This window comes from Aphelocoma coerulescens, chromosome 5 (genome assembly GCF_041296385.1).
Source record: "Aphelocoma coerulescens isolate FSJ_1873_10779 chromosome 5, UR_Acoe_1.0, whole genome shotgun sequence".
Taxonomy (NCBI): domain Eukaryota; kingdom Metazoa; phylum Chordata; class Aves; order Passeriformes; family Corvidae; genus Aphelocoma; species Aphelocoma coerulescens.
The window spans coordinates 65,563,194-65,588,413 of NC_091019.1; the positions used below are offsets into that span (position 1 = coordinate 65,563,194).

At 60.6% G+C, this 25,220-nt stretch overlaps 1 protein-coding gene across 1 annotated transcript; it reads left to right on the forward strand.

Moving 5' to 3' along the window:
- The first annotated feature begins 9,786 nt into the window (after window positions 1-9,786).
- On the forward strand, window positions 9,787-25,197 carry NID2 (nidogen 2). The gene is made up of 22 exons (XM_069018636.1): window positions 9,787-10,091; window positions 10,722-11,030; window positions 14,320-14,552; window positions 14,776-15,104; window positions 15,779-15,928; window positions 16,006-16,251; window positions 16,472-16,672; window positions 16,801-17,019; window positions 17,331-17,474; window positions 18,233-18,361; window positions 18,444-18,587; window positions 18,670-18,789; window positions 18,868-19,095; window positions 19,817-20,053; window positions 20,176-20,397; window positions 20,522-20,691; window positions 21,779-21,908; window positions 22,061-22,232; window positions 22,697-22,854; window positions 23,455-23,578; window positions 24,226-24,338; window positions 24,429-25,197. Exons 1-22 carry the CDS (start codon window positions 9,903-9,905, stop codon window positions 24,437-24,439), a joined length of 3,978 nt encoding a protein of 1,325 aa, XP_068874737.1. The 5' UTR covers window positions 9,787-9,902; the 3' UTR covers window positions 24,440-25,197.
- Window positions 25,198-25,220: the final 23 nt, after the last annotated feature.

The following is a 25,220-nucleotide window of genomic DNA, read 5'->3' on the forward strand; positions in this document are numbered from 1 at the left end:
TGCTGGCTGAGCGGTGACTCCGCACTGCCACATCTGCTCTGACTGGGGAAGAGGCTGAACTTCTGGGCTGCTCCCCCACCATTGGAAAGTCCCTTGACAGCCACCGGAAGGCCAAATTCAGCGGCAATTCAATGCTTGGCAAGAGGAGGAGAAGGAAGAACTGTGACAAAACCCAGCCCCTTCTGGAGGTGGGTGCTGCCCCCGGTTGCAGCAGCTGTGGCTGGAAACCCCGAAGGACCAGGGGTGCTGCTGCTCCTGACCTTGCAGTGCTCGATGGGGAAAGCCTGGGATGGAGAAGGGACTTGTAGGGACCATCTGAGGCTCTGGGAGCAGGCACAGGAGGCATCCACCCAGTGTAGGTGTGGCTGATGGTGTCAGAACGGGTGGGCAGGGGGATGATTTCACCTGGATTCCTTCCCCTGCTGCTGGAGGATCTGATGTTGATTGCGGCCAACCACGGTGCCCATCCTTCTCTGTGGAGAGGGATGGATCCCTCAAGCCAGGGATAGGTGTCCAGCCGGGAATGTAACCGCAGACTCATCTCCCTCCTCCCTCTCCCCTGGGAGAGAACCCGGCGTGGGCAGCCAGGTTGCACCGAGTCCCCGTTTAGCTCTTCTTTGGGCTCATTTGCATAAATTGCAGCTATTTGGGGAGGGGAAAATGATTTGGAGAAAGTCTCATCACCACGGATGACGAATCTCTCCCGCTCGTCACGCTTCCGACGTGACCCTCTTTGGCTGGTCACATTCCTGGTGGAGAGAGGGGGGGAAAAACCGGAATAAAAACAACCCAAAGCGGAAGAAAAAGCAGCCACGAAACCCAGAGACAAACGAGGAGCTGGAAAAACTTGAAGTATCCACAAGGAATTTTAATTGGGTTTTGGTTTGGTTTTTTTCCCCCAAAACTTTTGTTGACTCCCTACGGCTTCTCCTTGCCACATTTTGGCGAGGGGTGGTGCCTGCTCCAGAGTTGTGCCGTGTTTTTTCCAAGCTTGGCTTTTCCCAAAGAGCCGCTGCTGCCCGGAGGAGCCGTGTCCGCCTGCTCTTTGTCACAACTCGGGGCGGCCGCGCTGGGATTTTCTCCCTCCAGCTCAGCGCTCCCTTTGGAAATGTTTGTCGTGGTGTCTGAATACCCTAATTTAGAGCCCGTAGCCGGGGAGGGCTTTGGCAGCAGCGCCGTGCGGGGAGCCGGATGCGGGGATGCGGCTGCCCTGGAACGGCGGCTTTGGCAGCTCCTGCTGGACATTCCCATGCGGAGCAAACCCGGCTGGGAGAGTCCTGCAGGGAAGAGCCTTTTCCTTGCCCGGGAGCGCTGGATCGCCTCTGCCTGGTGCTTCCCGACCCATCCCAGACTCGCTCCCCTTCCCGGGGACCCTGCTCCTGGAGCAGAGCGTTGCCTTCCCCTCCGCGGGGTCCTTTCCCAGTTGTTCCCACGTCTTCCCCAGCTCCGGTTTCCCCAGACTAAACAGGCTTTCAGCTTTTCACTCTCTCCAGACGGCGGGATTTGGGGATTCACAGCTCCCTGGCGTGGGCAGGCGGTGCTCCCGCTGCCAATCTGATGCGCTGAGAGGCTGGGGAGGCAGCCGGGGTCAGGTGTCCAGGGGTCGGAGCACAGGGATGGGGAACCCTCACGTTGGGGTTTTTTCCTCCTTTGGAACAATGGGAGTTTTTTTGCTGGGAAGATGCACCGAGCATCTTAAACACATCCAAACCCCCTGATTTAAATTGGTAGATGGAGACAGGGCTGCTCCTCGTGTCCCCCCGTCCTGGCGGTGACTCCCCAGCAGAGGGGAGCTTTGGTGCACGGAAGACACCAGAGCCGCTCTGAGTCACCGGCTGCAATCCCGCCGATGGTTTCCAGCTGCGGGCTCGCCCTGGAGGGGAAAAAAAGCCCTGGGAAGTTGGGAATTTTGCCGACAGCCGCGGGCTCGTCCCGTGGGAGGTCCAGGGGCTGCAGCCACCTCCTCGTGCCGCATTTCCAGGGGCTGCGGGCATCGCACCCTACCAGGGGGAGGAAAACGAGGGGAAAGAAAGCAACCCCGCGGTGGGAAGGCGCTGGGCAGGAAAGGGGCGATGGAGCAACGCTTCCCAGTTGCACAAGCCCAGCCCGGGGCAGGGTTTGTCCCAGCCGTGGGATGACCGGAAAGAGCGAGGAAAGTGGTTTTGGGCTCGGTGGCGTTTCCAGCATAACCAAGGGCGAGTCAGGGGGCGGCTGTGGGGCGGGATCCGGGGGGTGCAGGGAGTGACAGGAGGGGCCTGGGGCCAGGGTGAGGGGGGCCCTGGAAGTCCGGAAGGAGAGCAGAGGGGATCACCCCTGGGATGGGGAGAAAGGGGGGGCTGAAGGGGGTGAGGAGGGAAAGGAAAGGAGAAAGAGGGAAGGAGGACACCTGCACCGCGGGCCCCGGGGTGTGTCCGGGCTGGGAGGGTGCAGCCCTGATCCTCTCCTTTGGGTCCCGGCTGTGCCCCCCGTGGGTGTCTGCGGGGTGCGGGGAGGGACCTGTGCCTGAGCAGGGACCAGCGCGGGGTGCGGGGGCACAGCGAGGGGTCCCGCCGGGAACGGGGGGCTGTCCGTGGGTGCGGCTGTCGCATCGGTGCGCGGTGCGCGTCCCGGTGCGGGCGGCAGGCGGCGGCAGCGGCCGGGATCGCCGGGATCGCCGGGATCGCCGGGATCGCCGGGATCGCCGGGACTCAGGACCGGCCCCGCTCCCCGCCCCATCCCGCTCCTTCTCCTCCCCTCCCGGCAGCGGTGCCCAGCGCTCCCCGGCCGATCCCACCTAAAGGGCTGCCTCCAACAGCAGGAGGACGTGGAGCTGCTGGAGCGAGTCCAGATGAGGCCACGGAGATGCTCCAAAGGCTGGAGCCTCTCGGCTGGGAGGGTTGGGGGTGTTCACCTGGAGAAGAGAAGGCTCCAGGGAGAGCTCCGAGCCCCTTGCAGGGCCTAAAGGGGCTCCAGGAGAGCTGGAGAGGGACTGGGGACAAGGCATGGAGGGACAGGACACAGGGAATGGCTTCCCACTGCCAGAGGGCAGGGATGGATGGGATATTGGGAAGGAATTCCTGGCTGGGAGAGTGGTGAGGGCCTGGCACAGGGTGCCCAGAGCAGCTGTGGCTGCCCCTGGATCCCTGGAAGTGTCCAAGGCCAGGCTGGATGGGGCTTGGAGCAGCCTGGGATAGTGGAAGGTGTCCCTGCCATGGCAGGAGGTGGCACTGGATGATTTTTAGGGTCCCATTCAACCCAAATCCATCCTTTTTTCCCTCCATCTCTCTGTCTCTTTTTTCCTTCCTTCCTGAGATGCCTGTACCTCGTTGGGGAAAAACCACCTAAAGGAGATTTGAAGGATTTTGAAGGGTTTGTTTTTCTTTTTTTTTGTTTTGGGTGTTTGTTTGTTTGTTTGTTTGTTTTAATTCGGGGATTTAAAATCCCCCCCAAAATTTTGAAGCTCAGTTTAATGGGAGAAGAATCCTGAACTAAAAAATAAAATAAAATCTCAGGAAACATGACAATAATTAAACGCAGGGGGCTGGCTCGCTGCTTTAGGCATGGAAAGGTTGTGAACCGCACACATGTGAGGACTTCCATCCCTCTGACTCTCCGTGTGTCCGTGGAGCTCCCCTGTGGATGCACAGCCTGTCCCGAGGAGGGCGGGGCAGGCAGCTCCCAAATGTGCTGCCCATGTGTTCCGCGATTTCCCATTGAATTCCCAGCCACCCCAAGCCCTCTGTCCCCATTTAGCCGGATCGCTCAGCCCTAAAATCCCTTTTAGCCTGAAACGCCGCCGGGGCTGCATCCGTCTTCAATTTAAAGAACAAATCCTCCCGCCTGCAGCCGGAGCGGGTCCTGCCGGGCCCGGGTGACCTCGGCGCTGCTGGGCGCTGCTTTTTGGTCACAGCGGATGCGAGGGACACGTGTCGGGGGGGAATAACCTCTTCACCCAGCCCCGAGAGGCTCCGCGGGACAAAGGCTGGCGGGGGGAGACGGAGCCGGGGAAATGTGGCTGGAAGCAGATTTGCTCGGAGGGGCTGTCAGTGGGAGACAAAGACGGGAAGCAGATAAATGCAGGGAACGAGGCTAATTGCTGGGATTAGTCACCCCCGAGCCCTCGGGGGCTGCAGGGGTCAGGGCTGGAGGCCCCAGGAGGTCAGGCGAGGAGAGATGAGCTGGAAAGAGGTTTTGGGGGGCGACTTGGGTTTGTTAGAGCCGTGGGAAGGGCTGAATCCCATCTCTGAGGGTGCTCCCAGGGCGGGCCATGGGATCCCAGCTTCCGCAGGAGCTGGTCTAGGCAAAGGTGTCCCTGCCCGTGGCAGGGGGTTGAAACAAGATGGGATTTAAGGTCCTTTCCAACCCAAAGCATTCCGGGATTCTGTGGGTCCCTGTCCTCTTCCAGCTGGGCACATCCCAGGGGCACCTAATCCATGCAGCAAATAAAGCCTAAATCTGCAGCAAACTCTTGATTCTGGGTATAAACGCCCGAGGAAGTGTCCCAAAGCTGCAGCAGCTCAGCCCAGCGGGTGTCGGGGTCAGAGCCCTGGGATGGGGCAGGATCAGACCTGTGTTGGGGCATTTAGGTCAGATATCAGGGAAAGGCTCTTCCCCCAGAGGGTGCTGGCACTGCCCAGGCTCCCCAGGGAATGGGCACGGCCCCGAGGCTGCCAGAGCTCCAGGAGCGTTTGGACAGCGCTGCCAGGGATGCCCAGGGTGGGGTTGTTGGGGTGTCTGGGCAGGGCCAGGAGCTGCCCTGGATGATCCCTGTGGGTCCCTTCCAGCTCAGGGAATTCTGTGATTCTGTTCCATGATTCTGTGCTCTGGAGAGTGATGGGGACAGGCACTGTGCATCTGCTGTGCCTTGTGCTGCAGGGAAAAACACGAGACTCCTTGGAAACGCAGGCGCTGGGCTGATTTTATCTTTGGTGTGAACCCTCTCGGTGCTCCAGCACAAACCCATCCGGGCTGCTCTGCCTGCAGATGCAATCCCCTCTGCCAGGGAATTTGCTGGAGCCTGGACCAAATAAGGAGCTTGTGGCTAATCTTGGGGAGCAGGAATCAGTCAGTGTCAGGCAGGGCTGGGAGCTCCCTGCGAGCTCCGTGCTGAGCTCCCGGCAGCTCCGGGGGCTCGCAGGGCTCCGCACGCTCATCCGGCAGCTGCCGGAGCAAAACCAGCTTTGCAGCAATATTTAGAGAGAGGAAGGAAGGAAGGAGAGCCCCAGAGCTTGAAAAAACACCCTTTTCTTTACCTTTGTGTCTTAAAATACATTCTAAAACCTGGAGCAGTCCTTTGGGCTGGGGCTCAGATGTCTCAGAAAACTTTTCCATGTGGGAGCGGAGTTTTCATCCTGTGAGTCTTTGGCTCCCCGGGGTGCTGGGAGATCCGAGCTCTGCTTTCCAGCTGGGAGGACTCAGCAGCTTAATCCTGGAATCCCAGAGTGGTTTGGGTTGAAGGGACCTTAAAGCTCATCTCATTCCAGCCCCCTGCCACAGGCAGGAACACCTTCCACTACCCCAGGTTGCTCCAAGCCTCCTCTCCATGCACTCTCCTTTTCCCACATTTCTGCTCCAGCCGAGTTGCCCAGGGCCAAGAAACCCTCTTTTTATAAAAATCTTGTTTTTCCATGAACCCCGTGGTGTTCTGGACCCCATCCTTCCAGCTCTCCATAGGGAAAACCTCTCTCCCAGAGCAGAAAAATCTGTGCTGGGTCACAGCTGGAGGGTGTGGGATGGACCCTGCATGGGAAACCACCTGCAGCAGGGGTGGCTGTCCTTGAGGATGCACCTCAGCAAGCCCTGGATCCATTGGGAAGTGGGTCCATCCCTGGATCCATTGGGAAGTGGGTCCCTGCAGAGGGCCAGGATGAGGAGGTGCTGAGTCCTGAGGCGAAGCTGAGTCAAGGAATCGAGAGCAAAATTAATGAGGATTGTTCCCAAAAATGGACAGCTGGGTGCTGTGCTGGGGGGGACCTGCCCCCCTCTCAGCTCCTTCAGGATGCTCCCGGGAAAGGAAACAGCCACAGGGCCGGCAGGGAGATGGAGCCAGCAGGAGAAATCCCCTGAGATGGCCTGAGGGGATGCAGAGCCACCCCAGAGGAGGGGCACGGCCACCCAGAGAGTCCCCCTTTGTCCTTGGCACAGCACAGAGCTCCTCCCTGCTGCTGGAAAGCTGGGCACCAGCTGGGGTGTCTCAGATGGCTCCTGAGGGTTGAGCTCAAACCCGTGGCTGTGCCTCCCTTCCCAGGCAAGGGGGCAGCTAATGGGGTTTCTCTTCCTTCTGTCTGGTTTTATAGAGCCTCGGAGATGCTGCTGTCCCATGGGCTGGTATGACCCAGCAGATTCCAGTTATTAAGGATGGAGGGATTTTCTTTCTATCATTCCATGAAAGGAGGGGGCAGCCGGGGGGGGGGTCGGGCTCTGCTCCCAGGGAACAGGGACAGGAAAGAGGAAACGGCCTCAGGCTGGGCCAGGTGAGGTTTAGGTTGGATATTAGGGAAAATTTCTTCATGGAAAGGGTTGTCCAGCCCTGGCACAGCTGCCCAGGACAGTGGTGGAGTCCCCATCCCTGGAGGGATTTTAGAGCCATGTGGATGTGGCACTTGGGGACATGGGGCAGTGGTGGCCTTGGCAGTGCTGGGGGAATGGGTGGGCTCCATGGTCTTTGAGGACTTTTCCAATCTAAACAATTCCATGATTCTGTGAGGGGGCACCACACAGACATCTCTGTTTCTTAAGACGTGAGGCCAAAACACTTTTTGGTGCGATCCAGGGAGCTCAGGGGTGCACAGCCACCTCCCTGCGGGAGCCCCTTTCTGCAGGAACCGCAGGAGTGTTTAAGGCACGGGTTTGTGGCTCTTCCTGCCAAACAGCCTGACCTGGAGCAGGGCTGGTTCCCGATATCCAGGAGGAGAAACGCTCCAAGGGCATTATTACAGTGACCCACTGACCCAGCTGGCACCGGGACACTGCTGGCCGAGCCCGTGCCAGCGCCAGCTGAATCCCTGCCCTTATCCCAGCTCCACACCAGCCCTGCTTCCCTCCAAACATCCCAAAGCGCCAACCGGTGCATCCTGTGAGCCTTCGCTGTGTGCTGCAGCCCCCAGGCACGCTCCCGTCACCGGGAATCGCTTCCTTTCCTGGCTGCCCCCGGAGAGGTGCGCGTTTCCTGCTGCTCCCCTTATCTCTGCCGGCTGCAGGGGCTCAGCGATCCCAGCGCTGCCAGGCTGGGGGGAGAGGCTGCCGGGATTTCCTGCCTCAGCAGTCTCTGAGCCAGGGATTCCTCTGCTTTTCCTGCTTCTCGCTGGGAGCCCACGGGAAGGTGAGCCTTCAGCAGGACAGGGAGGTGCCGGCCCCTCTGGCAGCCACATCTGGCAGGAGTGTGACCAGTGGTTTGTCCTGGTTTTCCCAGTTTAGCGCAGGGGTTGGGAGTGTCTCAGCGGTGGGGGCTGAAAGGTCGGGCAAGATCCGTCCTCAGCCCCATCCCAGAGCTTCCCCCATTTTCATAGTGTCAGCACATCTGTTTCTGCCCAAAATGCCTCCCAGGAAATGGCTCTGGATTGTTTTTATGCCCAAGCTAAGGGAAGGGATGGACCCTGCAGCCAGAGGCTCTGCTGAGGCACATGGAAGTGATTACAGGGAGCAGTCCTTGCACCACCTCCCTTCCCAGCACAGGGTGTGGGCGAGCACAGCTTGTCCCTGTCCCCATCCATATCCTGTCCCCAGCCCCATCCTTGTCCCCATCTCCATCTTCATTCTCATCCCTGTCCCTATACCCAATCCCATCCACCTCCCAAGACCTATTCCACATCCCCATCCTTGTCCCTTCCCCCATCTTCCTCTTCTTTTTCTATTGCCCACCCTCATCCCCATCCCCATCCTTGTCTCCACCTTTATCCCTGTCCCTATATCCATCCCCATTCCTACACCCATCCCAGTGTCCATCCCTATCTCTGTCCCCATCCCTATCTCTACCCATTCCCATCTCCCCACCCCAATCATCATCCCTGACCCCATCCACATCATGGTTCCCATCCTTACCCTCATCCCATTTCTTGTCACCATCCTCTTCTTCATCCCTATCCCCATCCCTGTTCCCATCCCCGCTAAGGCTCCCAAAGCCCCAGGGATGCCAGCAGGACTCTGCTCCGAAGGCCAGGGCAGGACTCCAGCTCTTCCCAGCTGCCACTTTTGTTTTTTTTGGAGTTGGGAAAAGGCACTTTATAGCACCCTAAAGATTTCAGGAAGCCTGGCAGCTCCTCCTTCCCAGTCCAGAGGATCCTCAGGGCCCGTGGTTTGGATTTTCAACAGCCCCCAAAGACCCCAAGGAGCAGCACGGTTTTCCTTCCTTTCCCTCCCCCACTTCCTGCCCCCTCTGCCCATTGCCACCTCCAAGGTGCCACCAAGTGCCACCATTCCCCGCGGGAGGGACATCCCAGCTGGGATCTCTCACTAGGCAGAGGTGCTGCTGGCCCCTTGCGGCTCCCAGTTTCCCTGGAGAGCCACGGAGGTGTTTGAGGTTCAAAGAAAAGCCACTTTTTGGCACGGAGAACTCCTCGAAGGCTGCGGATTGTGTCCAGCTGGCCTGGACCCTGCTCGATGTCCTAATGGTTTTCCATGGCCAGGCAAGGCGGCTCCTTCCAGGGGCTGGAGCCAGCCAGCTGCCTGCAGCCCAGGGGCAGTGGCTTCTCCAGATGTGGCCCCGGCAGTGACACTCCCTGGAACAGCCAGAATTCCAAACCAGCTCAATCTCAGCACGGGTGGGAGCTGCTTTCCGGGATGAGCGGGATGCAGAGGATTGCACTCTGCCTAGGATGGAGGGGACAGGGCGGCAGTGACAAATCCCTGTGTCTGCGATGGATGGGGCTGAGGGTGTCCAGCTGCTTCCCACGTGAGCATTCCTGTCGGGAATGCCATGAATGTGTCCCTGATTTATTTCTCGACACAGCCTACAGGAGTTTGACACTTCCCTCCTTGTTATCTGGCATTCCTCGGGCATGGATCTGTCTTGGGACAGATGCAGCACTCCAGGCCAGGGAAGAGGGAAACGCTCCGGGAAGCTGGAGCAGAGCTTTTGGCTGCTCCCAGCCCGGATTTCCAGGAGCGCTCATGGAGTGCAGCTGTCGGGATTTGAGCTCGTCCTCCTCTCCACCGCTGTGGGTGCTCCCACCCCAACACCCCAACCCAAAGGCAGGGAACCGTCCTCGATCTCTGCAGAGCTCTCTGGGGGGAGATGATGGATGATGGGACAGAGAAAGGATGAGCAGCGCTGACCCCGCGCCCGGCCCTGCGTGCGTGGGGGGCCGCTGGCTGACCGCCTGCCAGTCGAGGTGCACGACGGATTTTGGCCGATGGCTGCCCCCGTCCTCCCCCCGCGGGTCCCCTGTGGATGAGGAGTCACGTTTCTTCCCAGCTCAAGGGAGCGGGAGCCAAGGGAGCGAGCGGGGAGCGGCCAGAGCCTCCCGCCCACGCCGCGACCCCGGCCCCGACCCCGGCTGGACGCGGGCCCGACCCCGGGGGCGTTGCGGCGAGGCGGGGGGGATGCAGGGCTCCGGGGGGGGTGCAGGGCTCCGGGGGGGTGCAGGGCTCCGGGGGGCCGCGGGGCACGAAGATCCCACTCTCCTTCCCTCGGGACACGGCCGCCGTGGTACCCCGCTGCCCCCGGGATGCCGGTACCGGCCCGGGGGATGCGCGGGGATGCGGGACGGGGGGGGCCGCAAGCCGGGACGGATTTTGGGGTGAGACCCGATTGGCCGAGTGCTGCTTGGCCACGCCCCTCCCGGGCTACTCCCCGTCCCGCCCCGCGGCTGGCTCCGCCGGGCCGGGGTCGCCCCGTCCGGTCCGTCCCGCTCCGCTCGTCTCCGCTCGGCTTCTCCCGGGCAGGTCCGCTCGGCGCCGTCGGGTTTCCCGTGGCCGGTGTCGGGATGCGGGCGGTGGCGGCGGTGCTGGCGGCGGTGCTGGCGGTGGGGGCAGCCCTGCCCCGCCCGGGGCTGCTCCCGCACGGCCCGGCCCGCGGCGATGCCCGGCTCCGGCCCGGGGACGACGAGAGCTCTCCCGGGGTGCTGCTCCGCCGCGCCCTGCGCCTCTACGGCCGCGCCGCCCGCCGCCTCTACGTGAGTCCCGTCTGGCCCCGGCCCCGCTCCCCTCTCCTTCCCTCCGGCCCCTCTTCCTCCGTGCCCCGCTTCCTCCTCTCCATCATCTCCCTCCGTCCCTCCATCTTCACTCCGTCCTTCCCTCCATCCCTCTGTCCCACCATCCCTCCTGCCTTCTGGCTTTTCACCCCTCCATCTTTCCGTCCTTTCTCACACTCACCCCCTTCCTCCCCAGCCTTTACATCCCCTCCTCCTCCTCCTCCCCGCCCCTGCCCCTCCATGTGCACCTTCGCTGTCCCACCGCACGTGTGTTTTCTCCATCCGTCCATCCGTCCATCCATCCATGCATTTTCCCCCTTCCCGCGGTCTCCTGCCCGGTGTCTCCGGCTGTGGAGGAACAAGAGGGCTTTCTCCTCCGCAGCTGTTCCCCCGCCAGCAGCGGCTGCAGCTGGGATGGCCCCTGAGCTGCAGCTCCCTGGGGGATGGAGAAGCCCGAGGTCTTTGTTTTCTGCCCGGCCGGATGGGGCCACGCGGCCTCAGGGCTCTCAGCCCCCTTGCCCCACTGCACCGAGGAGGGGGGGACAGGGCAAGGGGACCAGCGGTGGTGGCACCTCTGCAGCTCCTGAGCACCCTGCGCCGCTCTCCCTGCAGGTGGGGACCAACGGGGTCATCTCCACCCAGGATTTCCCCAGGGAGACCCAGTACGTGGATGACGATTTCCCCACAGACTTCCCCGTCATCGCCCCCTTCCTGGCCGACCTCGACACCTCCGGGGACAGAGGGAACATCTACTTCCGGCAGGATGACTCTCGGGACGTGCTGGAGCAGGCTGTGGGATACATCCAGGCCGGGTTCCCTCGCTCTGCTGGCTCCTTCGTGCCCACCAATGCCTTCATTGCCACCTGGGAGGACGTGGGTGCCTACCAGGAGCTCTCCCAGGACACCGAGCCCTCCCTGAAGGTGAGGCCAAGGGGCTGAGCTCGGATGCCCATCCTGCATGGCATGAGAGGAGGAGTTTTTCTCATGTGACACCCAAAATGCTGAGTCTTGTCTTTCTGAGCAGCTGGATGGTGGCTCCACCCATCCTTGGGTGAGCACTAAGCGGAACATGGAGCTTTTCCCCTCTGCTCAGAGCTGTGCCAGTGGCGGGGCTGTTGGCCAGAAGAGGTTTAGAGGTTGCCTTCATGGCTGGAGTTGCTTGCACAAGGACATGGAGTGATAGGGGAAGGAAGAGAGGCTTCACATGGATGGGATCAGATGTTAGGAAGAAACTCTTGCTTGTGAGGGTGGGGAGGCCCTGGCACAGGGTGCCCAGAGAAGCTCCTGGATCCCTGGAAGTGTCCAAGGCCAGGCTGGACACTGGGGCTGGGAGCAGCCTGGGACAGTGGGAGGTGTCCCTGCCCATGGCAGGGGTGGTGGAATGAGATGAGCTTTAAGATCCCCTCAACCCAAACCATTCTGGGATTCCGATTCTTTTCCCACAAAGCTTTCTGGTGCTGGTGGCTCTGGCTTTGCAGGGCAGAAGGTGGCTGGGGGCAGCTGGGGGAGGCCCTGGTTTAGGTCACCCCTTGTGCTCCTGACCTTCACTGGTGGCTCGGGGCTGGTCCTTCCTTCTGCCCCTGTGCTGATTACGCTGTTGGTGAGGAACCGGCTTTGGAATTTCCACCGTGGGCTGATTTTGTGCCTGGAAAACAAGCTCAGAGGTGGTCTGCCAGGTCAGGGGGGGGTGACCTGTGCTCTCCACCCACGGGGCTGATAAGGCCCTTGCGTGGGTGGACCTGCAGCGCTGCCTGTCCCCGAAAACGCCGGTCATGAGCTGTCACATTGGGCCGATGACGTGCTGAGGAGGTGACAGTGACGCTCCGCCAGCTGCCAGGACTCCGGCGAGCTGAATGTGATGAGCTGCACGAGGAGAACTCTGGTGATGGATACCCAGAACTGTGTGATGGGTGATGGGCTCTCACCCTAAGCCCAGCAGCAGCCAGCGCGTCCCCAAGGGCCACCAGGAGCCATCCCCAGCCATCCCCCCGTTGCTGGGCCCTTCGGTAGCGCCTTGCCGAGAGGGAAGCCAAGCGAGGCAAGAAGCTGAGGTTTGGAAGGAGGCAAGGCACATTTTTTCCTCTCATTTAAAACTTGGGAAAACAGCTGAAGAGATGCCATCAGGGGCCTCGCAGCGACCTCGCGGCCATCGGAAACGCAGCCTCCTCTTCTTTTCTCTTCCCAGTTTTTTTCCCCTCTCTGAGAAGTTTGGATCAGGCTTTAAAACGAAACCGGTCTTGTTTGGAAACGAGGAGCTCCAGGGAGAGCTTCATTCAAAACTCGCTGAAATGCAGCTTGTGCCTGTGCTTTGCTGAGCTCCCCCTTCGCCAAAACTGCTAAAAACCTCCTCAAACACCACTTTTTTTTCCCCGACCGAATGCAGCATTTATGGAAACGCTGCCCTCCTGCTGCTCAGAACCAGGATTGACTCCAAAGTCTTTCCCAGTCTTGCTCTGGAAAGTCATGGCTAATCCCTTTTGAGCCTCAGAAGTAGAAAACTGGGTTAAATGGGGAGTAGAGGATCCCCAAATCCCCTCTTTGGGGGTCCTGCCTGGGTGGGAGGTCTGGCAGTGCTGTGTCCCCTCCAACTCCTTGGGACATGCTCCTGGTCCCTGCAGTGACATTTTCCCAGGCTGCAGAGTGGGACAAGCCTGACCCAACTTCTGTAGGAGCAAAACTTGCCCTTTTGGGCTGGAATTTGCCCTTTGCAGCTCTTTGCCGGGAGCTTTTCCCCCCCTTCCTTTCATCCCACCATGCCAGCACATCGATGTCACCAGCATGTCCCCCCTTCGCCACCCACCCCAAGGCAGAATGAGTCCTGCAGCTGCTGCCGTGAGTCGGCTGCTGCGTGGGGGAGGAATCCAGCCCCGGGGGCAGGGGAGGTTATCCCGCCCCGCTCCAGCTTTTTGGCCGCCTTTTCGGGGTCTCTGAATGCCCGAGTGTGTGACAGGCACAACAAGGCTCTTTATATCCCACGGGGCTGCCAGGAAATCCAGCCATGCTCTGGGGGCCCTGCGCCCCAAAATCGGGGCTGGTGCTGTGGGGGTGGAGTGGGGGGGAGCCCCCCACTCTCCCTCCCGCTGCTCCGGGGGTAAAATGGGGAGTTTAATCATTTTTCCTGCGGGCTCGGTGGGAAGGGCTGCTCCCTGCTTGGGGTTATTTACTGGGGTTGGTTTCTCCGCATTTGGAGGGTGTGGATTGTCGGGCGGCTCGGGAGGGCTGTGCTGGCTCCGTGGCCTCCCCGGCCGTGGGTTGTGGCCACGGTGCCGCTGCCTGGCACGGCCCCAAGGCTCGCAGGGCTGGCAGGGCAGGAGGCCAGCCTGCCTATAGCGGGATGTATGGGAAGCTGGGAGCACAGGAATGTTTTTTCCGGAGGAAACCGAGCTAAAAATGTTCTCAGGGACAAGCGGGGGGTGTGGGTTTTCCTCTGGTGCTGATGGGATGGAGCAGGGGAGTGTCAGTGCGAGCGGGACAGGAGTGAGGGGCTCCCAGGACTCAGTGCCAACCCTGTGCAGGGGTTACAGGGCCAGGGATGCTCCTGGGACACCCTTGCACTGAGGGGGTGGCCTGGCTGTGCCGTGGGCTCCTGGGAGGATGCTGAGCATCTTCCCAGGTTGTGGCACTTTGGGTTTGGCTGGGCAGGAGCAGCCCCAGCTCCTGCTGTTCCCCAGGAGGTCTCTGCAGGCTGATCCTGGAATGGTTTGGGTTGGAAGGGACCTTAAAGAACATCCAGGCAGGGACACCTTCTACTGTCCCAGGCTGCTCCAAGCCCTGTCCAGCCTGGCCTTGGATACTTCCAGGGATCCAGGAGCAGCCACAGCTTCTCTGGGCACCCTGTGCCAGGGCCTCCCCACCCTCCCAGACAAGAATTCCTTCCCAATATCCCATCCATCCCTGCCCTCTGGCAGTGGGAAGCCATTCCCTGTGTCCTGTCCCTCCATGCCTTGTCCCCAGTCCCTCTGCAGCTCTTCTGGAGCCCCTTTAGGCCCTGCAAGGGGCTCGGAGCTCTCCCTGGAGCCTTCCCCTCTCCAGGTGAGCACCCCCAGCTCTCCCAGCCTGGATCCATGGAGGTGCTCTCTGTTGGAGGGCCCTTTTGGGGTGCTTGCATGCCCTGTGGTGTGTGTGGGGCTGCCTCTCACATCCCTGCTCCCTCCCCTGCCGTGTTCCTGCCCCTCCATGCCATCCATCTGTCCCGCTCTCCCTCTGGCAGCTCAACACCTTCCAGGCAGTCATAGCCTACAACAATGAGGACACCTACACCATCTTCCTCTACCCCAACGGCGGCCTCCAGTTCCTGGGGACGCGACCCAAGGAGTCCTACAACGTCCAGCTGGAGCTGCCAGCCAGGGTGGGCTTCAGCTGGGGGGACAGCGACGACCCGAAGAGGGACGGGCTCTTCCACAGCCTGGCCAGCAGCGAGCAGGCTCTGAGGAGCCTGGAGAGGTGGGTGGCACCTGGGGGCTGTGGGGATGGCCAGGGGGAGCAGGGTCACCTTCTCCCAGCCCTGGAGGTTTTTAGAGCCTGGAAAAATTTGGGGAGTGAGCTGGGGGTGCTGGGCTGCCGCAGGTGCACGGGAGCTGTATTGGGGTCCTGGAGGGGTGGTGTCACCTTTGGGGAGGCTTTTCCAGCGTGCCTGCGATGATGTCTGTGTGTGCTGTGTCCACAGGGAGAGCAACACGGGAATTCCCGGCGTGTGGGTTTTCCACGTGGGCGGCGTGGAGCACGTGGAGCCAGGGGGCAGCGAGGGAGCCGCTCCTGCCGTGCCTCAGAGCCCCCCTGAGCACCCCAATCCCGGCACCACCGGCTACAGCCGCCCCCTCTCCGGCCACACGTCCATGGCTCAGCGTCCCAGCCACGGCTCCCGCTCCCCGGTGCTCCTGGGCTTTGTCCCCGGCAGGAGGGACGCCCAGCAGAGCTACTCTGCCAACCCCTCCTCCTACAGCTCCGGCCACCACGGCGTCGGCGTGGAGGAGGACGTGCATTTCAACCCTGATGGTGAGTGGCCACAGCCCTTGTGATGGCCCAGCGGGGACAATGACCCCATGGGGTGATGACCCAATGGGGACAGTGACCGAGCAGGGATGGCTCGTGGCGGGTGGCTCCCTAAAAATGGCCCCTGGCTGCAAGTTCACCCCTTCCCAAGCAGCTGGTGCTGGAGGAGGGTGGGCTGGAGCTGCTCCTGCAAAGCTGCTGCCTTCCAGCGCCTCCTCTCAGCCCAGTCCCTCTGCCAAGGGGCTGCTGCAGCCACACAGCCCTGCCCACCGGGCTTGCCATGGGAAAAGGCGGGAGGCTTGGAGCACGGGAGGGGGTGGGATGCTCAGGGGACAGGTCCCAGCACGAGGCCAGGGCTGGCCTTGCTGCCCTCCCCGCCACCCAGCCAGCTGTGGAGCCGCCGTGGCACGTGCCCAGGGGAGCAGAGCCCCGTCGCCAGCCAACTGTCTCCCAAAAATACCCTCAGGAATTTGATCTCCTGCCCTCTGTCAGATCTGCCTGAAATCAGGGAACAGGTTCCAAACCTTCCACCGCCCCTCTGCATCCCGGGTGGCTCCCTTGGGAACCGCCACTGCCAGCTGGCTCGTGGTGTTTTTGGGGCCAAGAAGGCGAGGCACCCACCCACCACGAGGGGTGGCTTTGTCACCGCGTCCCCAACCTTCTCCCTTTGTCCCCAGTGTTCACCTACAGCGCAGCCAGCAAGGAGACGTGTGCCCAGCACCACGGGCGCTGCTCCCCTCACGCCTTCTGCACCGACTACGCCGCCGGCTTCTGCTGCCACTGCCGGGCCACCTTCTACGGGAACGGGCGGCAGTGCCTGCCCGAAGGTACGCGGGGCGGGCGGCGGGGACGGGCAGCCCGTGCCTGGGTGGCCGCTGCCAGGGGTGCCCGTCTCCCCACCCAGGGGCCGTGCATCGCCTCAACGGGAAGGTGAGCGGGAGCCTGAGGGTGGGACGGGCGTCCGTCCGCTTCCAGGACGTGGACCTGCACGCCTACATCGTGGGCAGCGACGGCAGAGCCTACACGGCCATCAGCGGGGTGCCCCAGCCCGCTGCCCGTGCCCTGCTGCCCCTGCTGCCTGTCGGGGGGCTCTTCACGTGGCTCTTTGCCCTGGAGGAGCCCGGCTCTGAGAACGGCTTCAGCATCACGGGTGAGCGGGGATTTGGGATGTGCCATCGCTCCGAGGGGTGTGGCTTCTGCGGGGTGGCTCCTTGGGGTGGGTGGTGAGGGGGTCAGGGCAGCTCCGTGGCTTCTCCAATCCCTCTCTCAGCTGGCTGTCACCTCTTGCTGTGAGCCCCCATGGATGGGCTGGGGGAAGGACGCTTTGGGGTTGTCCCTACAAATGGTGCCCGTTCCCTTTTCCTGCCCAGGTGCTGAATTCACCCAGAACCTGGAGGTGACGTTTTACCCTGGCGGGGAGATGGTCCAGGTCACTCAGACAGCCGAGGGCCTGGGGCCAGACAATTATTTAAGCCTCAGGACACACATCCAGGGCGAGGTGCCATTCCTGCCGGAGAACGTCACCGTCCACATCACTCCCTACAAGGAACTCTACTCCTACTCCAGCTCGGGTAAGACCTGTGCTCACCTGGCTTCAGTTCCTCACACACCACCCCTAAATTCCCAAAAACAACCGAGCCACATCGACGCTGACACAATCTTTCCCACATCCCACGGGGCTCTCCGTGCCGTCCGGCAGCCGTGACCTCCTCAGGCCAGCGGGAATACACGGTGGCCGCGGGCACTGCCAACCAGACCTTGTCCTACCGCCTGCGCCAGAACATCACCTTCTCGGGGTGCCCGCACTCGCGGCTGCCGGCGCGGCAGCAGCTCTCCGTGGCGCGCGCCTTCGCCCTCTTCGACAGCCACGAGCACGTCCTGCGCTACGCCCTGGCCGCCCGCATCGGCCCGGCACGAGGTGAGCGCCAGCACCCACCCCCGGGTGCCAGTCCGGGTGCCAATCCAGGGTGCCAGCCCCCAGTGGGGATGCTGCCGTCTCCCAAAGCTGCCGTGTGCTCGCGTTGCCCAAAATCAGCCAGGAAAGAGGGGTTTTCCAAGCAGCTCGAGCTGCAGCACTCCTGGCACGGTGGGGGTGGCACGGCCGTGGTTCCCTGCATGGGACAAAGGCGCCGTGGCACCTTTGATGGCTGCATCGGGTATAAGTGGGGATGGTCACTCCCTGTGTCTCCCAGATCTCTTATTCCCCCCTACATCCCTCTGTGCCCGCAGATGATGCCGAGAATCCTGGGGTGAGCCCGTGCCACGATGGCACCCACACGTGCGAGGCACCGGCGCACTGCCAGCCCGGCATGGGCACCGCGTACACGTGCGAGTGCACGGCCGGGTACCGCGGGGATGGACGGGGCTGCCGAGGTCAGTGGGGCCGGGGACTGGGTGCTGGGGGGGAACTGGTGGGTCTGTGTCCAGCAGGCACCAAGGTGGTCACTGGTATTTGGGATGCTGGGATGTCACAGCTCCCACAGAGCTTCACCAAGTGTGTAGATGAATCATGGGGGGAAACTGAGGCAGGGTGCTGGAGGTCCGTGGGGAAGTGCAGGAAAAGAACAGCAAAAAGAAAAGAGGAGAAAAAAAAGGAGAGATGGGAAAAAAGCAAAACCAGTGGAAAAAGAATCCCTGTGTTTCACAAATCCAGCCAGCTTCGTTGCCGCTTTGCTATCACACCAAACTTCACATTGCAAATTTATCTTCCAAATTTGGAGTCCCTTTCCACAAGAAGCTGCCCAGTGCCAGTGAGTTGCACTGCACAGTGATGCTGGTGAGGAGTTCAAGGATCCTGCCTTTCCAGAGGAACAGGTTTCCTTCTCCCAAAATCCCAGATGAAGTGACCAATCTGATCTCTGTAGTTTTACATCATAAATAGCCCCAAATATTGGTGTGCCTCGAACGAGTGCTTCTTTATCAAAACTATACCCCAAAAGCAGTCTTGTTCTTTTTTCCCTTCTATTTTGAGCTGATCAGAAAGTTAATTCTGTAGTTGATTAAGTTCAGTGACCGACACGAGATGGGCAGCACAGGGCAGGATATTCCCTGTCAGCCCAGGAGCAGCCAGACCCTGAAGATGGGGGTGTCCCACCACCATCGGGGTGCCCGGTGTCTCCTCCTTTCCCTAGATGTGGACGAGTGCTCCGAGGGCCTGAGCCAGTGCGGCCCCTTCTCCGTGTGCCTGAACGTGCCGGGCAGTTACCGCTGCGAGTGCCGCGGCGGGTACCGGCCGGCGGGGGACGGGCGGGCGTGTGTGCGTAAGTGCTGGCCCCAATCGGGGTGTCCCCATCTCCCGTGCCTCACAGACGTGCCCTGATCACCCCTCCCCTGTCCCCACAGCGCTGGCACCAGCAAGTGACCCCTGCGAGGCCGGGCGGCACCCCTGCGCTCCGGGGGACCGGGCGCGGTGCCTGTCCCGCGGCGACGGCCGCGCCACCTGCGAGTGCCTCCCCGGCTACACCGGCGATGGCATCCACTGCTCCGGTAAGGTGGGCATGGGAGGGACCCCACGCCACAGCTGCCGGGGTGTCCCTGTCCCCGCTGGTGCCATCTTCCCTCTGCACAGACGTGGATGAGTGTGCCGAGAGCCCGTGTCACCCGGCCGCTACCTGCTACAACACCCCGGGCTCCTTCTCCTGCCGCTGCCAGCCCGGCTACGCGGGCGACGGCTTCCAGTGCACGTATGGTGAGGTGCCCGCTCCCCCCGTGCCCTCTCTGCCTGGCACAGCTTCCCCGGCCTCACTCTCCTCTTCTTTTTTGGCAGAAGGGAACCCGCAGCGCCTCACGCCCTGCCAGCACGAGCGGATGTACCCGCGGGAGGTGCCACCTCTGGGTGACGGCCACGTGCCCCAGTGCGACGAGCAGGGCCGGTACCGGCCCCTGCAGTGCCACGGCAGCTCCGGGCACTGCTGGTGCGTGGACGCGGCGGGGCAGGAGATCGCCGGCACCCGGACGGCGCCGGGCACCACCCCCCCACGCTGCGGGAGCCCAGGTCAGTGAGTGACACCCTCCAGGGGTGAGGGGAGCGGGGTCAGGTCCCTGGGCACCTGGCTGGCATCCCAATGGCATCCCACTTCAGTCCAGCCACCAGCAGCACGGGGACAGTGGGGCCACAGTGAATGGAGGGGATCCATAAACTAAACAGCCATAAATTAAAACATCCTAAGTTTCACCTCAACATAGGAAGAACTTCTCTATGTTGAGGGTGGCAGAGCCCTGGAAAAGCTGCCCAGGGAGGGTGTGGAGTCTCCCTCTCTGGAGGCATTCCAAACCCACCTGGACACATCCCTGTGTCACCTGCTCCAGTGACCCTGCCTTGGCAGGGAGATTGGACTGGAGGTTCTCCAGAGGTCCCTTCCAACCCTAAGGATTCTGTGACTCTGTGCCCCTCTCCCCAACCACCTTTCTGCGGCTTCACTGAGGGCAGGGTGCTCTCAAGTGGGTGCATCGAGGGGTTCCTGGGTGTTTTCGGTGCCCTGGCCCATGGGCTTACAGTGGCTGTGGCCATTGGACCACCTCCTGTGTCAGCCTGTGGAGGGGACAGCTATGGGGTGTGGAGTGGGCTGGAGTGGGGCAGCCCTGCCCCTCCTTCCCCCAAACCAAGGGGTGCTGAAAGAGTGGGGTGAAGCAGGACCAAACCCCGGTGCCAAGTGGCTCCAGGGGAGCCGCGTGGCACCCCCTGAGCCCGGGGTGGGGGCATTTGCCGCCGGCAGAGTCCATCCAGCAGCTGACGCCCTGCGAACACGCGCGGATGTACCCGCGGGAGGTGCCACCGGGGCCTTCACCCGTGGGTGACGGCCACGTGCCCCAGTGCGACGAGCAGGGCCGGTACCGGCCCCTGCAGTGCCACGGCAGCTCCGGGCACTGCTGGTGCGTGGACGCGGCGGGGCAGGAGATCGCCGGCACCCGGACATCGCCGGGCACCACCCCCCCACGCTGCGGGAGCCCAGGTCAGTGCCCGGGGAGCATCCTCGGCGTGGGGGCACAGCCAGCAGGGAGAGGGGGACACGGGGCTCTGAGTGCCCCGAGTGGGGAGGCTGACAGGGGGTGACTGTCACCTTCCCCATGCCAGAGCCCACGGAGCGGCCCCCCAGCATGTGCGAGCGCTGGCGGCAGAGTTTGCTGGAGCACTACGGGGGCAGCCCCCGCGGGGACCAGTACGTGCCACAGTGCGATGCCAGCGGGGACTTCACCCCGCTGCAGTGCCACGGGGACAGCGGCTACTGCTGGTGCGTGGAGCAGAGCGGCCGGGAGATCCCGGGAACGCGCTCCGAGCCCGGCACCACCCCGCCCTGTAAGAGCCCAGCACCCCGAAGTGACCCTGCCACACCTACAGCTCAGGCGCCGCGCCCCGCTCCGGGTGTGGAGCCGAGGGGACAACGCTCCCTGAGCCATCTCTGTGCCCTCCGACGTGCCAGGTCTGCCCAGTGTCGCCCCGCCCAGTGTCCGGCCCGAGCCCCGGCCTGACGTGTCCCCACCAGCCACGGGGACGTTTCTGCTCTACGCCCAGGGCCAGCAGATCGGGTACCTGCCGCTGAACGGCACCCGGCTGCAGAAGGAGGCGGCCAAGACCCTGCTCTCCCTGCATGTACGGTATCCTTGGGATGGGGATGGGGTGCAGGAATGCCGGGGGGAGTTTGGGACAGGCTGGTGCTGCCACTCGGTGTTTTCATCTCTCTCTGAACCACTTGTCTGAGCTGTCAGAGTTTGAGGGGTCACCTCCTGAGGGTTGATGTTGGTATTTGGGGACATTGGCTGTGCTGGCTGCCCTGGTGGCACTTCGGACAAGTGACAGGACAAGGGGGAATGGCTTCCCAATGACAGAGGGCAGGGTTAGATGGGATATTGGGATGAAATTATTAACTGAGGGGGTGCTGAGGCCCTGGCTCAGGGTGCCCAGAGGAGCTGTGGCTGCCCCTGGATCCCTGGAAGTGCCCAAGGCCTGGTTGGAGCACCCTGGGCTAGTGGAAGGTGTCCCTGCCCATGGCAGGGGGTGGAACTGAATGATCTTTAAGGCCCCTTCCAGCCCAAACCATTCTGGGATCCTATGGATTCTATTTTCACCTCCCTCCAGCCGTCCCCAGCAGAGAGGCAAGTCCTGGACAGATCCCAGAGCTGGGACTGCTCACAAAGGGAAGGAGTTCAGGAGCTCCCAGAGCTCTCCAGGGTTGGTCACAGCCCGGACTTCCAGCTGCAGAGCTCTGCTGCACACTTCCCTTTTTTTCCTTCCTTGGACTCCCCTTGGAGCGTGTCCATGTGCATCTGAAGCCAGGCCAGACCAAGGCAGAGGAACACTGAAATCTGGGCCACGACCCTCCCTGCACCCTGGGGAAGTGAAAGACCTTGCCAAGTATTCCCTCTCCCCATCCTGAAGGTCATTCCCTAGGCTGGCTTCACTCTTGGAGCAGCCTCTCCTTGAGGCAAAGGGGTCAAATCCATCTGGATGTGGGTGTGAGCCTGCACCAGCTGCCCTAAAATCCTCTGCTGCGGGATTCAGCCGGGAGGGCGCAGTGGGAACCCGTCGGGGCGGGTTTTAGCTGGGGAAATGGGATTTGAGTGTCGCTCCCCACTTGCAGCGTGTCCCAGGCAGCTCTCAGTGCCGGCTGCTGGGATGAGGAAGCTCATGGATGCTCCTGGCAGGATCTCACCCCGTGTCCCTCTCCCGACCCTGGCAGGGCTCCATCGTGGTGGGGATCGACTACGACTGCCGGGAGAAGATGATCTACTGGACCGACGTGGCCGGCCGGACCATCAGCCGGGCGGGCCTGGAGCCAGGCTCCGAGCCAGAGACCATCATCAGCTCAGGTGTGGCCACTGTGTCCCCAGCGTCACCTGCCCAAAGCCACATCTGCTGTTCCCACCGCAGCTCCGGGCTCCTCCCATCCCTCGGCTTCGGGCTGGGGATTCCTGAGGGATCCTGGAGCAGCATTTCCCTGAGCGTGGCCATCCCCCAGCAGGGCTCATCAGCCCCGAGGGCCTGGCCGTGGACCACCTGCGCCGGGCCGTGTTCTGGACGGACAGCGGGCTGGACAGGATCGAGCGCGCCCGGCTGGACGGCTCCGAGCGCCGCGTGCTCTTCGACACCGAGCTCGTCAACCCCCGCGCCATCGCCGTGGACCCCGTCCGAGGGTGAGCAGCAGAAACCCCACAGGGATTCGGACACGGGGCTTTGCAAGGTGCAAAACTCGGCCGTGCCGAGGCCCCGTCCTGACCCGGCACGCCCTGTAGGAGGGATTGGCTCTGTTCCCCAGCCCCTCTTTTATTTAATAATACAGGATTTGGCTAAAGCTGCTGTTTCAGTATCAGGATGTAGATTATTTGGAAAAGCTTTGGAAACACAGGCTGTGCCTCCAGGGTGTTGTTGGGATACAAAATGTGCTACTCCTAAGGCTCGCCCTCGTCAAGGAGCTGCAGTTTGGGTCATAAACATGTTTGGTATCGTTCTGCTTTGCTTGGAGAGGTTTTTTCCTAATCAGATAAAGCTGATTCAGGCACTGATAAGGGGAAAACCAGGCCTTGCTCCTGGCAAGAACCAGGATAATCTCCCACCACTCCTTACTGTTTTGTGCCCTGTTTGTGCATTATTTCCCAAGCAACCTTTACTGGACGGACTGGAATCGTGAAGCTCCCAAAATCGAAACTTCCACTGTCAACGGAGCCAACAGGAGGGTCCTGGTGCACACAGACATTGGTTTGCCCAATGGCCTGACTTTTGACCCCTTCTCCAAGCTGCTGTGTTGGGCAGACGCAGGTAATGTCCCCAAGGATGGACCAGAAAATGTCACACTGAGCTTTGAGGGAAAAACCTGGATGTCTTCAGCCCAGTGCTACCTGTGGGCTCCACTGTTGTGCCAGGCGAGGTTTAGATTGGATTTTAGGAGATATTTCTTCATGAAAATGTTATTGCTCAGGGCAGTGGTGGAGTCCTCGTTCCTGGAGGGATTTCAAAGCCGTGTGGATGTGGCACCTGGGGACATGGAGCAGTGGTGGCCTTGGCAGTGCTGGGGAATGGCTGGACTTGGCCTCAGAGGATTTTTCCAGCCTAAATGTTATGATTCTACATCTTTAGGCTGAAAAGCTGTTTCAAAATGTAATAAATCAGGAGAAGGTTCTTCCCCAGAGGGTGCTGGACACTGCCCAGGCTCCCCAGGGAATGGTCCCGTCCCCGAGGCTGCCAGAGCTCCAGGAGCATTTGGGCAGCGCTGCCAGGGATGCCCAGGGTGGGATTGTTGGGGTGTCTGTGCAGGGCCAGGAGCTGCCCTGGATGATCCCTGTGGGGCTATGAAATACACAGAACATATTTGGGGTGGCATTTTCAGTGGGATGGGGAATATGTTGGTTGTTTGAACAGGCACCAAGCACCTGGAATGCACATTCCCGGATGGCACAGGCCGGCGCGTCATCCAGAGCAACCTCAACTACCCCTTCAGCATCATCAGCTACGCCAACCACTTCTACCACACGGACTGGAGACGGTGAGCAGGGAAAAACCCAACCCCTGCACGGCTGGGAATGCTGAGCTTCCCTCCCTGAGAGGAATCCCAGCCTGCTCCCAAATCCTGGAGCTTCCCCAGAGCTCTCGTGGGTCTCTGCAGAGCTGAAAGTGGCTTCAGCAACATCTGCTTGTAAATCTCAGCACGGAGCAGTTGTTTAGACACAAGCCCAGCTCCCTGGGAGGGATAAAACAGTGGTTTGGGGGGGGTTAAGCTAAAACTTGGCTCAAGTGTCTGGATCTCGATTAGGTCCAAGGAAAGATCCTGTCCTCAGCCGTTCCCTTTGCCTCGGCAGCAGGAACTCGCCTCTATTCCCACTCCAGCTGGAAGCTCTCACAACTCCCATCCAGTCTTGGATTACAACAAACACTTAAAGGCTTGCCACGCTTGGAGGAGACTCTCAGGGAGATAATCTCTCCTTGGAAGGCTCTTTTCTGTGGCTGCCTCACCAGAGAGAAATGCACTGAATGAGCTGGAGGAGGATTTTACAGGGCAAATTTCTTCCCACTTGTCCTGCAGGTGTTCATACCAAGCTTTTCAGCTGCCTGTTCTTAAAACACACATAAAGAAGGGAAAAAAACCCCAAGTTTCATAGGTGAATAAAACACTTCTTCCCCTTTTTCCACCAGGGATGGGGTGATAGCTGTCAATAAAGAAACTGGCTCCTTCACTGACGAGTATCTTCCAGAGCAGCGGTCCCACCTCTATGGGATAACAGCAGTTTATCCCTACTGCCCTGGAGGTAAAACCCACCCCAAACCCCATCCCCTCGTGAATTCTGATGGCTGCTGGCTGCCTGATGCACTAAAAACCTCCATTTCTCCCCCTGCAGCCAGGAAATAGCAACTCCAATTTCAAGGAAACAACAATCTTTGCACCCAGGAGAGTCTCAGACCCACAGAACTGTCACTGCATACAAGGGGGGAAGAGTCCCTCACCGAGGCCCATGAAGTGCCCTGCTTTCCTGCAAAAGATTTTCAAGTATTTTTTCGAGTTATACCTCAAGACTTTACTACTGTATTTTTTTACCAAGTGGAAAATGATGAGATATCACCAAAAAAGAAAAAAAAAGGGTCCTGGGAAGCTCAAGCCATGATTCAAACTCTTGCTCGTGCAAGATTTAAACTGTAGGGTTTTTTTTTTTCACTCCAATGTTTTATTTTTTTGGAAGAAGGATGGGTTCATTTTTCATCGTTCTGACAATCTGACCAAGAGGTCCTTTTATCCAAAATAAATTAAGTGCCTGTGGGAAGCTGTGAATGCAGTAAATTGCTGGGTCTAAATAACCACCAGCCCTGAAGCCAGAGACTGTGTGTGTGCTCCAAAATCCTGCAGAACGGGGATGGGATGTGGCAAAGGCGTTGAAGATTTTCCAGAGGATGATTCTGTGTTTTCACCACTGCCTCCATGCATGTCTTTTAGTATTTATATTAGAAGAATATGCTAGAATTGATCTGTTCATGCTTGTTGGGTCTTCCAAGTGCCTTCCTAGACCTGCCCAGTGTAGACCAAGACATGTTCAGAAATACCAGTTACATTGTAATGCTTCACTTTTTCTAGGTTACTTCCATAATTGAATAAAAAAGGTTGGTTTAAGTTTCCCTTTGGATTCAGTTTTTCAGTA